At 34.5% G+C, this 13,398-nt stretch overlaps 1 protein-coding gene and 2 long non-coding RNA genes across 5 annotated transcripts in view; 1 reads left to right on the top strand and 2 right to left on the bottom strand.

Annotated features, from left to right (window-relative positions):
- Nucleotides 1-13,398, top strand: part of LOC140696852 (uncharacterized) — a 167,631-nt gene that overhangs the window by 84,558 nt on the left and 69,675 nt on the right. The window lies entirely within an intron of this gene.
- Nucleotides 7,709-8,659, bottom strand: LOC102538226 (olfactory receptor 11G2-like). Its single transcript, XM_006218118.3, has one exon. The coding sequence runs from the start codon at nucleotides 8,642-8,644 to the stop codon at nucleotides 7,709-7,711; it is 936 nt and encodes a 311-aa protein (XP_006218180.3). The 5' UTR covers nucleotides 8,645-8,659.
- Nucleotides 9,715-13,398, bottom strand: part of LOC140696851 (uncharacterized) — a 513,284-nt gene continuing 509,600 nt past the window's right edge. The window contains exons 8-9 of one of the 2 annotated variants that reach the window (XR_012073425.1): nucleotides 12,150-12,217; nucleotides 9,715-9,975 (exon numbers count right to left, since the gene is read on the bottom strand). This is a non-coding gene — a long non-coding RNA (uncharacterized lncRNA). The remainder of the gene's footprint in view (nucleotides 9,976-12,149; nucleotides 12,218-13,398) is intronic. The other variant, XR_012073426.1, reaches the window with a different exon arrangement.

Genomic DNA, 13,398 nt, shown 5'->3' with positions numbered 1-13,398 from the left:
GTTTTCATCTTAGACATCTCACTTCCTGTTTAAGCACCTTTGATGTTTCCCTCATCCACAGCATAAAACTCAAAAGTTTATAACCTGTTCAGTAAAGCCCCTGCCACACCCCTCTGCCCTGCCTCTTAAGTCTTGCCTCTCAGAGTTTGCTGTGCTTTTGTCCTATGCTCCAGCCATAGTTAGCCCATGCACACACAAAACTCCAGCCATGGATTTGTTGAGTGAGTCAATTTACTCTCTGAAAGGCATGAAAGACCATCCTGACTCTGAAAGCAGGAGACGCCATCTCTGTCGAGCTTTGCAAAGAGGCAAATTCATATATTCAGATTTGGCAGGTTTATAAGTTAATTGTGTGCAAGAGAATCCCTGTGTTACTATGCTTTTATTTATTTATTTATTTATATTTGCCTTTCCTACCCCTGCTGGTACCTGTGATTAGATCTTGGAATACGTTAACATTATGAGCAGGTACACTATAGGTTGAATAGAATATTTTGTGCTAACTTAGGTACCTAATCACTATTCATAATGTTTATATGGAAAAAAGTGTATTGCAAATTTTAATCTTTGGCTTGAATTTGTATATTTTCAGCAATGGTTACCTTAAAAGTACACACTTCAAATGGGAAACTTATCACAGAATGGGATTAAAAAATAAAAACATCAGTCATAACTAAATCTTCAGAAGAGTTGATGTTGTTTTATTCATGCAGTATTCTTTCTTTCCTTTCACATTTCTAGTCAACTGCTTTAAGGATGAAGTAAAGGTATTTGTGCATCATGATAAACTGTTAGTAATACTAGGCAATATTCAGGCTGTAACTAAATACTGTTTCTCTGTTTGTTAATTATGAGTTTACACAAGTCCAGTAGCTGAATTTAGTGTTTATAATGAGTTCAGACCAACACTGAAAGTAATTTTTATTTTTATTTTCTGTAGAAAAAGATTCTTAAAAATCTTGTGTTGAATCTAGTAAGCATTTATCATTTAGAATTCAATGATTCTTATTCCTATTTATTTGTACTACAAAATAGTTACTTTAATTTTCAAATATAAAAATTTAGTTTTGAAATAAAAATCTTTCCAAGAATTGTATGAAAGAATGACTTTGTTTTTAGAAGTCTACTTTATAACCTTGAAATTTTCACGAGTTTACTAACATCCAAAGGCTCGTGTGATTTTAAAAATGATCAATTTGTGAGCTTGATTGCATCATGGGTTAGGAAAAAAATCTGTCTTCACCTCTTTCTATAAAAGATATGAATAGGATAGTTGAAGTAATTATAAAATAAAGTCTCTAAGTTATATAATAGTATTATATCAGTATAAACTTTTTGAATGTGATAATTATACTGGGTTATGTGAGGAAGCTTATTTTTTATTGATGGCTTACAATGTGTTAGTTTCAGGTGTATAACATTGATTCAGATATATATATATATATATATATATATATATATATATATACATATGTTATAATATTCTTTTTTATAGACTATTACAAGGTATTGAATATAGTTCCCTGTACTATATAGTAGGACCTTGTTGTTTATCTTTTTATACGTAGTACTTAGTGTCTGCAAATACTGAACTCCCAATTTATCCCTCCCTTCCTTTCCTCACCAGGTAATCACAAATTTGTTTTCTATGAGAGTATCTATTTCTGTTTTGTAAATAAGTTTATTTGGCTCATATTTTTTAGATTCCACATATAAGTGATATCATATGGTATTTTTCTTTCCCTTTCTGGATTGCTTCATTTAGTGTGATGATCTCTAGGTCCATCCATGTTGCTGCAAATGGCATTATTTTATAGTTTTTTTATGGCTCAGTATTAATTCCATTGAGTATATGTACACCACATCTTCTTTATCCATTCATCTATTGATGGACATTTAGGTTGTTTCCATGTCTTGGCTGTTGTAAATAGTGCTGCTGTGAACATTGGGGTGCATGTATTTCTTTTGAATTAGAGTTTTCTCTGGATATATGCCCAGGAGTGGGATTGCTGGATCATAGGGTAAGTCTATTTATAGTTTTTAAGGAACCTCCATACTGTTTTCCATAATGGCTGCAACAAACTACATTCCCACCAACAGTGTAGGAGGGTTCCCTTTTCTCCACACCCTTGCCAGCATTTATTGTTTGTGGACGTTTTAATGATGGCCATTTTGACTGGTGTGAGGTGATACCTCGTTGTAGTTTTGATTTGTATTTCTCTGATAATTAGCGATATTGAGCATTTTTTCATGTGCTTATTTGGCCATTTGTGTCTTCACTGGAGAAACGCTTGTTTAGGTCTTCTACCCATTTGTTATTGCGCTGTATGAACTATTTGTGTATTCTGGAAATTAAGCCCTTGCCAATCGCTACATTGCAAATATTTACTCCCATTCCTTAGCTTGTCTTTCCATTTTATTTATGTTTTCCTTTGCTGTGCAAAAGCCTGTAAGTTTAATTAGGTCCCATTTGTTTATTTTTGCTTTTATCTCTATTGCCTTGGTAGACTGCCCTAGGAGAACATTGCTAAGATTCATGTCAGAGATGTTTTGCCTGTGTTTTCTTCTAGGAGGTTTATAGTGTCTTGTCTTATATTTAAGTCTTCATGCCATTTTAAGTTTATTTTTGTGTATGGTGTGAGGGAGTGTTCTACCTTCATTTATTTACATGCGGCTTCTCAACTTTCCCAGCACCACTTGCTGAAGAGACAGACTGTCTTTTCTCCATTGTATATTCTTGCCTCCTTTGTTCAAGATTAACTGACTGTAGGTGTGTGGGTTTATTTCTGGGCTCTCCATTCTGTTCCACTGATCTGTGTGTCCGTTTTGTGTCAGTACTATGCTCTTTTGTTTACTGCAGCTCTGTAGTATTATCTGAAGTCTGGGAGGGTTATTCTTCCAGCTTTGTTCTTTTTCTTCAGTTTTGCTTTGGCAATTCTGGGTCTTGTGTGATTCCATATAAATTTGGGGATTATTTGTTCCAGTTCTATGAAAAATGTACTGGGTAATTTGATAGGAATCACCTTAAATGTGTAGATTGCTTTGAGTAGTATGGCCATTTTAACAATATTAATTCTTCCAATCCAAGCACATGGGATATCACTCCATTTCTTTAAATCATCTTTAATTTTGAGGAAACATATTTTATTTCTAGAAGATACACACTGAATCATTTAGGTGTAAAAGGGGCAAGTTGTCTGCAACTTACAGTTAATAATAGACAGTCATACATTAAGGGCAGAGAGAGGAAGATAGATATAAAAGGACCTAGAGAGACTAATTTAGCAATTGTGGTAAAATTTTAACAATTTGGAATCTAGATGAAAGGCATATAGTAGTTTTGTATTTAACTATTTTTACAACTTTTATTTAAAGGTGAAATTTTATTTCAAAATAAAAAATTCAAAAATCATTAGATCACTTTTATTTATCAAGTATGTCTCTCTTTTTTTGGTTCTTAAGGTCATCTTTGGAAGCACATAGTCTTTTTAAACATTTTCAGATAAAATCCTTTTTCCTTATTATTTAACTGGGTCCTAAATTAAGATAACAAAAAGGAGAAAAAAATGCAAAAATATGGAGAAAATCTTTAGGGAATTATTTCAGCTGTAGCAACATGTAAGTAGGTAAAGGAAATTCTGCTCTTCTGCAGATCTTTTGTGGTTTATGCCTGACTAAACATACAACTCTCCGAAATCTGTAATCATTGGCTAATCAACATTTACTATGTATCTTCTACTCTTTATGAGATTTGGAAAAGTAGGGAAATGCAAGGAACGATAAAAGATTGTCCTCATCTATAAGACATTTATCATGGGGAAATGAACATGAATGTTCCAGAGGAAAAAATTTGAAAAAGATGCCAGGGATAAGGTATTTTATAAAATTATTTAATGAATAAGAACTTTAGAGCTCCAAAGGACATTTACCTTGGGGTGGGAAGATAATTAAATTCTAGATATAAAGGTCCATTCACAATCCAGAACATACTTCATGTGGATTTATCACTGAAGTAAATGTGAAAACTTCTTCAGTAATATTTTTACACTTTGTGATATTTCTTTAGAAGTATTTTTCATACTTTCTCAAATATATATACACTTAAATATACTTAAATACACTTAAATATGTATATGTCCATATTTAAGTAAATAAACTAGGTTGTAAATTGTAATTTGTATTATATTTTGCTTTATTCTAGGAGTATTTACTTTATTCTAGGAGTTCATTTACACTTGTAAGATAAATCAATTTAAATGGTAATGAAATATATGCTGTCTGTCAACCTTTTAATCAGACATTAATTCAGGAATATGAGGCATAAACAACTGTACAATGTGATTGGTAACAGTCTTCAGTTTGAAATGTTGCTAGCATGACTTCATCACCATTTATATCAGCTTATATCAGAGTTAAACTTCTCCTTTTCTGTACAGTACCAGTGACACTGACTGACATGAAAGTGAATGTGCCAACAGGCCTTTTCTCTTCTGTCCACTACGAAGTACTCACTTTTCAATCTTCCTGTTCCTGCCCCCATTCCCTCAAAGGACTTAGTGCTGTCTCTTATTTTAATTCTGAGAAAGTTAAGAAAAATACTTTTTTGAAGTTACAAATAGTAGCTTTGTTAGAAAAAGTAAGGGACATCATGGTTACTGTGGTTTTATATAGATGCATATCCTTAAGGTACGCCAGTTCTTTTAAACTGGGAAACTCTGAGCTAGATTTATCTTTATTATTATTTAAAAAATAATTTTTTAGAGAATAAAATGATCATTAACCTTCTGTTACAGACCTTCTTTGACCTACAATGGGGTTACATCTTGATAAAACCTTTGTAAGTTGAAGATATTATAAGTCAAAAGTACATTTAATACACCTACTCTACTGAACATCATAGTTAAGCCTGGCCTACCTTAAATGTGCTTAGAACCTTTCATTAGCCTACTGTTGGGCAAAATGAGATAACATAAAGCCTATTTCATAATGAAACTGTTGAATATTTCATATAATTTTTTTGAATACTGTACTGAAAGTGAAAAACAGAATGGTTGTATGGGTACAGAATGGTTGTAAGTGTATAGATTGTTCATCCTTGTGATCACGTGACTGACTGGGTGCTGTGGCTTGCTGCCAGTGCCCAGCAGCATGACAGGGAATCTTACCATATTTCACTTACAGGGGAAAAGATCAAAATTCAAAATTCATAGTATGGTTTCTACTAAATGTGTATTGCTTTCCTGCTATTGTAAAGTTGAAAAATCTCAAGTTGAACCATCATTAAGTAGTGAGTAATCTGTACTTGATATTGAAACATTTGACAGTAAAAGTATAAAATTGGAAAATTGTATCTTTTTCACCTTCTCCCATAGCAACTTATAATTCCCTTGTTTACAGCACATCTTGCTCCATTTACCACTTGTTTTAATGAACCATACAAGAGAACGAAATGTGTCTTATTCCCTTTAGTATATGACTTACCTTCTACCTCAGTGCCTAGCATACTGAATGTGTTTGTTTTAATGGATAAGTGACTATGCAGGAAGACAATACAATAATTAAAAGAGAGCCACTTTCAATTTTTCATAGTTTGTTTACTCAAAGGTCCTCAGAGGAGGAAGACATTTCCTACTTTGTTCCAACAGAACCAAATAATTCTAGTGAGATGACACCAAGAGGTTGTCACTTTTTCTTTTTCATTTTCCTAACAAACAGTCCACTTCCTAGTTTCCCAAAGAATCACAGAATTATGAATAAATGTTTCCCTGGTTCTAATTTCATAGTGAAATAGTTTTAAAATTTATTTTTTAATGTTAACATTAAATGTTGTTTAAATGTATGCTTAAATGAAATTATGTACATATAGAATAAAATTTTAAAAATACAAAGGCATATATACAGGGAAAATGTCTTCATCTTTCCCCATCCTTAGACACCCAGTTCTTTCCCAAAAGCATCACTGTTACTAGTTTCTTCTTTCTTCTTCAAGAAGCACACAATGTATTTATGAACATAAATATATACATATTTACATAAGCTTTCTTCACATGAAAGATAGCCCAAGATACAGATTTCTTTCCTCTTGCTTTTCATTTAACTTTGGGGATAGTTTTATATCAATATGTATAGATCTTCATTTTTAATGGTTGTAGAGTCTATCCCATTCTATGAATGTACAATAATTTACCTAGTCAGTCCTTAATCAATAGGAATTTAGATTGTTCCAATCTTTTCCTGTTAGAAACAGTAGTCAATATTCTTGTACATGTGCCATTTTTCTTATGTGTGAGTACACTACTTAGATAAATATCGAAGAGCAGAATTGCTGTGTCAAAGGGAATGCCCTTAAAATTTTGATAGTTTTTTTCATAAAATGTCCTCCATAGATGTTGTACCAATTTATGCTCTTCTAACAAAGGATGAGATTGCTGTTGTTCCCAACATTATTTTTGACCTTTGTCAATTTGGAAGTAAAAGAGGTATATTTATTATAATTTTCCTTGTGTTTCTAGAATTCTGAGTAAAATAGAATGTCTTTTCAGATATTTAAAAGCCTTTGCTGTTTACTTTTTCATATATTTGGCACCTTTTTTACTATGCTGATGCTATTTTTCTTATTGATCCGAAGATACTTATATATGCATCAAGTATATTATAATTGATATCTCTGTAATTGATGCTACCATGATAGATGTTTTAGAGGACAGAAGTATAAGCTCAACTAGAAGAGTAAAGAATGTGTTCTCATTGGAAGGGCAATAGAAGACTTTAGGATTTGCCCTACTGTTGTAACCTTGTGCTATTTATAAGCACAAAAACAAATAAAAAATAAGAGGGTTAATTATCCCTGCTAAAAATAAAGGAACAGACTTTCCCCTCCCCACCTTTTTAGAGTATTTACTTCAGAAAACTTACAGTTAAGTTCTTTTTCTGTCTCTGAAGTGTACGTAAAGTTTTAAAAATGTTAAATCACGCTGTTGCCAGATTTATGACCCAGGAATGTCTCTGTCAAGGAAATGATAAGTCTCTTTGAAATGTAATCATCAAGGTAGATAGGACCCAATCTTTCAGTTCCTGTGAGAAGATAGGAGCCTAACTTTGGTGGTCTAACTCCAAGTTGCAAAACTGCCTCCTGTCATATAGATATGTTATTCTTCCTTTGTGTGAAGCCAATTAGCAAACACAGATGGCCATCCCAATTATAAGTGAATCTAGGATAAGCTATGTATGACAAAATGTTCAAGTCTTTTTGAGGATTAGTTATTGTTTATCTTGAGAACGTGTGTGTGTAAAGGATTGTATTTACTTGGCTATATAAATGGATGAGATCTCTCAGTAGATTGCCTGTGGTGGCTATATTCTCTTGCTTTAATGCTTATTCAATAATAAAACTGTTTTATTCTCTTCTGCCGTTGTGGAGAGGTTTTCTAGATTGGCAGGAGATTCGTTTTTAATTGTATTTTCCCAACAAAGTCAACTCAGCTTTTCAATCTATGACTCTATCATTTGCAAAATTAGGGTTATGAAGTACATCTTTGTGATTCCTTATAGCACTGTAAATTCCAGGAAATAAAAAACACTATGGTGTATAAAGTTCAAAAACAATATAAACAATTTTCTGAGTGATGTCAGTCAGTCTTCTTTTTAACTAAGAAATTAAACAGATTCTGCCCACTCCCCAAAATATTTTAAACCAAGACTCTTACTTTTATGTTCCTAATAATTTCTTCATAGCACGTTTCATATCTTTGTTTCTCAGGCTGTATATTACAGGGTTAATGAATGGAGTGACTACAGAATAAAACAAAGTCACTATTTTCTGCATTCCAGCTTCATGTTCAGATGTTGGGCTCACATACATGACCATCACTGAGCCATAGAAAAGGGAAACCACAGCCAGATGGGACCCACAGGTGGAGAAAGCTTTTCTTTGTCCAGCTGCTGAAGGGAACCTCAACACAGCTCTCAGGACCAGAGAATAGGACACCATGATGAAAAGAAAGGGAATAAATAAGAGCAGAGAACTTAAGGTGGAGCTCATTAACTCTATTACAGGGAATCTAGTACAGGTGAGGGCCAACAAGGGGCCTGGATCACACAGGAAGTGGTCAATAATCCTGGATCCACAGAAGGACATTTGGGAGATGATGATGATGGGAATTAAGAACCAGAGGAAACCAAGTACCCAGCAGCTGACCACAAGATTGGAGCAGAGTCGTCCAATCATAAGAGTTGGGTAATGTAGAGGCCAGCAGATGGCAAGGTAGCGATCAAATGCCATAATAGCCAAGAAAAAGCATTCTGTAGAACCCAAGGAGAAGAAAAAGTAGAACTGGAGAAAGCACCCAGAGAAGGAGATGACCTTATTGTCAGAGAGGAAGTTGGCCAACATGTTGGGGACCGTGGAGGTGACATAGCAGATCTCCAGGAAGGAGAAGTTGGCGAGCAGGATGTACATGGGGGTGTGGAGTCTCTGATCCCAGCACACAGCACAGATGATGGAACCATTGCCCATGAGGGTCAGGAGGTAGACACCAGAGAAGAGCACAAAGAGGAGGATCTGGCCCTCCCTGGAGCAAGGGAAGCCCAGGAGGATGAAGCCAGTGATGGTACTGGTGTTGTTGGGGTTGTTAGAGATTTTCATGGGTCTGGGAGCTGTAGAAAGATCATCAAATTATTAAATGATGTAGAGACATACAGGGACCCAGATATATATTGAAGTCACCCTGGGGAATGTAGTAAACACATATATCAATAGTTACTGTTTTTGTCTAATCCTGAAATACTGTCCTGGCTCAGTGTTGGGACTGTAAAAATACTATCAATAGATACACTTCTTTATTGTGAGATGTATGGAAACATGTTTAACATATAAATCATTATATACAAAACTCTGCAGTAACTACCACTGAGGCCAAGAAATAGATTATCACTTGTACCCTAGAATCTCCTCTCATGCTCCAACTTCAGCCTCTCTCTCCCTCCAACTGTAACAATTTCCTTTCCTCATGGTAACCACCTTCCTCTTTTTATTTTAATAAATACGTATGCATTTTGAAACAAAATAATTTAGTTTTTCTTGTTTTTGTACTTTACATAAATGAAATCATGATATATGTAGTACTTTTGGATGGCTTCTTTTGTTCAATGGTTAAGTTTTCTGAAATTCATGTTGTCCATGTATCTATCGTTTGTCCGTTTTACTGCTCTGTACTATTACATTCTATGAATAAACCACCACTTATTTAACCAGTCTACTATAGGTGAATATTTTGGCTATTTCTAGTTTGGGGCTATCAGGAGTAATGCTACTACAGATATATAGTTCCTTTTTCCTGGTTCACATGTGTATGCATTTCTACAGCATGGATCATAGGGTGTCTGTATCTTCAACTTTAGAAGATCGAGTTAAACAGTGTTACATCATTACTGCACTATTTATCACTGTCACTGACAGTAATATGAGAGCTCTGATTGTCAATATCCTTTTCTAATGTTAAAGTCTATATTTAGCAGAGCCTGGGGAATGGCATGTAGCTTGGGGAATATAGACTGCATTTTAATGGCCTCTCTTTAGTTTTTCTTTTCTTGTGCTATTAGACTATGTAGTTCTCTTCCTGGCAGTACTTTTTTTCGGAGTAGATGCTTATGTCAGAACTGTTTTGTTCTGAAGGGAGGGTATTCTGGAAATGATAAAGAAAACTGTCTCCAAACTTGAAATAGGAGAACATTTTATTGCATGATGTAATTTATAGCCACCTTTGGAAATTCATTATTCATCTTACATGAGGTTTGAGTCTTACGATCAGTCTTACGATTTAAAGAAGACATGTCTTTACTGTACCTCCTACTTTTCTTATATGCCTCTCTCAAGGGAGAATTCTTTGAAGTGGCTCACGCAGGGAGCATCTTCCTGAGCAGCAAGTTTCCGCAGAATTTTGTCATCAGCTGGAAATCAGTTTCCCTGAGAAGTTACTTTATAAGAAGTGATTGGAATTCACATAGTGCTTTTGCACTTAGACAGCTTTAATAAATATTTATAAAATGAATGGATAAATGCCCCCTTTTAGGTCTTAGAATGAGATCACAAAAACACAGCTCTTGTGGACAAAGCTGACTTACCTTGTCTGTCCATGGAACAGGGAACCTGTGGGACTATCAGAATCACTTTTTTCTTTTAAAGTACTTAACTAACTCATTGATTCTATTTGGTAATTCAGTCTACTAATTTCAGAAGTTAAAACATTCAAATTAGGTGTAGGAAATAGCCTCAGCTCACTTCTAGTTAATACGGTTCCCAGCCAGCAGGTAAGAGATGCCGTAGCTAAGAGAGAGAATCAGTGATAATCTGGTCTTACTGAAACAGGTCTTTGATTATCTGGGTTAGGAATATGATTATGCAGAATTCACTGATTCCTACTCTAGATATATAAACTATGGAACCTGATATTACTGATTTCATGTTAAGGTACATGTAGCAAGAAACTTGAAAAGATGAGAAAACTTAAAATTTTTTTGCTCCCTTTCCCAATCTTGGAGAATGGGAGTTTGGAAGCACCTGAAGACAGAATGACTTTGGATGGTTAGATATTTACATAATGGCTTTGTGCTTTTCTGAGTTAAAAAAAAAAAACTTTGTTAAATAATCCTTTCTTGGTTATTATAGCCTAGGTAAATAAGACATTCATAAGGAACACGAAACTTCTCTATTTTCTATTATCTGGAATATAGCATCTATCAGTCAATCAATCAATCAATCATAAATTATTTTTGAGAGTTGGCTAGTTATCCAAAGAAACTGATAATAGTCTACTTGAAATATTCAAAAACAGTTAGATCTCTCTGGATAAATAGCAGAAGGTATCAGGGGAGAGGTAGCTGATTATAGTGTATTTCTGTTTAGTTTTTGAAGAGGAAGAAAATTTTTGACAGGAGATACTGATTAATATTTCAGAATTTATAAAATGTGTACAAAAGCTTCCATCTCTGAGCCAGATCTAGTTCTGGATTTTATATTATTTCCATGACATGGGGGACTCATGTGGCTGATAAAATTTCCCAAGATGGTATTTTATATCTTGTGTTACCTCAGGTTTTTAATGAGTCAGGCTGTGGAAGGAACAGGTTCTGTTCTTGTACCATGAAATTACCCTTTCTAAACAGTTTTCCTCTCTGATTTTAAGGACATGTGACTAGGGAACTGAGAAATAAATTTCAGCTATCAAATATTCATCTCTTGAATATGAACTTAAACCAGACACAAAATATGTAACATATATTTGCATTGCTTTACACTATTCTCATTCAGGATGAAAATATTCAGAATGTGATATTTTCTGAAGCAGCCACTTTCCCAAATGCCCTGTTCTTTGAATGGGGCTATTAGTAAACGTTGGAGCCATGAGGATACATTCATCATTAATGAAAAGAAGTCACTTAGAAAATTGGCTATAAGATGTGAAGGTCACTTATAACCTTTAAATTCCATAAACTTTAAAAAAGGCCTTTTTAGATCTACAGATTTAATACCAACTCAGAGAAAAACCACTCAGTTTTCAATAGGTCAGAATAATTTGTTACTAATAGTGGTTGGGGCATTTTTAATCAAACTGTTTTGCAAGATGTTTCTAAAAGGTTTTTTTTGTTTTTTGTTTTTTTGGTGATAATCACTTTGTCCATCATCTCAAAATATTTTCAGCACTTTAAATGGCTTAGTTAATTTTCAAGAACTTACTTTTTCTGGTCTAATTATTTCAGCATTACATCTCTTCTTTTCATTTACCCCTCATATCCAATTCATCAGCAGGATGTTTGTGTTTCTAAAATATGACTCATATCATGCACTTTGCTGTCTTCACTGTTGTCTCTTAAATTCAAATTATCATCTTTCCTTCCTCAGACTTCTGTAGCAGTATTCTAACTGAGCTCCTTGCTTCTATTTTTGCCCTTCTATTCTGTCTACATTTTCCAGGCAACATCAGAGTACTCCTTAAAAATAGAAAAACTGATTGTTACACTTTTAAGTGGAACTTTTCCCTCGGAGCAATTCTGTGCTAGGAAGTCTTATAAAATTGTTGTAGAAAACAGGAATGTCCATCACCATTTTACGCTCAATCTAATATATTTAACCAGATTGCATTGTTACTCACCTTTTATTACTGAGCTCCTCTGTAGCGAAGAAACTGTGATGTTTACTTGCCTCAAGTGTGAGCTGAAGCTGTCAAAGAAAAAAAAAGAAGGCTGTAAATTCACCCTGTATCGACTGCAGAGGGCTCTATGAACATGGGTGCAACCAATATCTGTGTTCACTTGGACTGAATTAATTAACAACAGTCACCTTGTTTTGTTGCTTTACTTATTAAATTAGTCAACCCTGGGAAAGTTGAGCTAGACTATGTCTGAGCCAGACCAGGTCACACACAGTGCGAGGAAGACATTCCCCTCGCATCCCAGTACGGTGGACGTCTCGGTACCCATTTGTTGGCCTTCTCTCTACAGCACATCCAGAGATGTCTCATGAAGATTCAGTTTCCTCCTTCAGCTAGTTCGTACGGTTTCAGTGAGGGGGCTGCCACATCTGTAACACTGATAATCTGTTACTGGAAAATACTTAAAAGTAAGGATGATTTTCTAGACTGGGATGAGTGGCAGTTGTGTGTGATGGAAAAAGTGCTGGATTTAGAATTAACAGCTTTTTTCACTCATCATAGGAAATTAATACTCAGTTTCCTTAGCTATGTAATGGGCATAATTATGCCTTCTTTAAAGGGCCATTATAAAGTTCACTGAATGAGACAAACTCCTGTGGAAGCACCTTTACCATTTCCTCACCAGTAAGGGTTTAAGAAATATTGGTTGTATGTGTATGGCCATAGCAAATTTGAAGAGAGCTGTGGGTAAAAGCCAGGAGATTATGATTTTTTATTCTTCTAATTATTACCTAGATCAGGAAAGGGAATTCTAAACTGAAGCTTCTCAAAAGTGTCTTTTTTATTTTCTTAGAAGAGATAGTCTTCTTGGCAATAACCAGAGAGGAGAAAAGAGGTAGAAATGACTGTGATAAGGATCCTTGAATGTGTCTGATGAAGGATGGTGGGGTTATAAAGTAGAGCCTGCCAGGAAGTAATCCCTGTTTTTCCTGATCCTTGAGGACCCATTTACTGCTTCTAAAAGGAAAAGAGTGTCAAGAGATATCTCTATGCTTGTTATTCACTTACCGTGGGGGTCTGCCTTAATTTCTGGGTTTTTTTTTTTCTATGCAAGTTGAAATAGTACCTTTTCTTTGCTTTAAACCTCTCACAGATAGAATGAAATATTAACAGATCAACTGATTATTTTAAAATTAATCAACCAATAAATCTAACTCCCCTAAGTGTGCTTACTAAGTGGCCAATGAAG

Source organism: Vicugna pacos, chromosome 6 (assembly GCF_048564905.1).
Source record: "Vicugna pacos chromosome 6, VicPac4, whole genome shotgun sequence".
NCBI classification, from domain to species: domain Eukaryota; kingdom Metazoa; phylum Chordata; class Mammalia; order Artiodactyla; family Camelidae; genus Vicugna; species Vicugna pacos.
This window is presented reverse-complemented; position numbering and strand designations above follow the sequence as displayed.

Excerpts from the sequence above, each read along its gene's own strand:
- LOC102538226 (XM_006218118.3), bottom strand. The coding sequence starts at position 8,644 with ATGAAAATCTCTAACAACCCCAACAACACCAGTACCATCACTGGCTTC.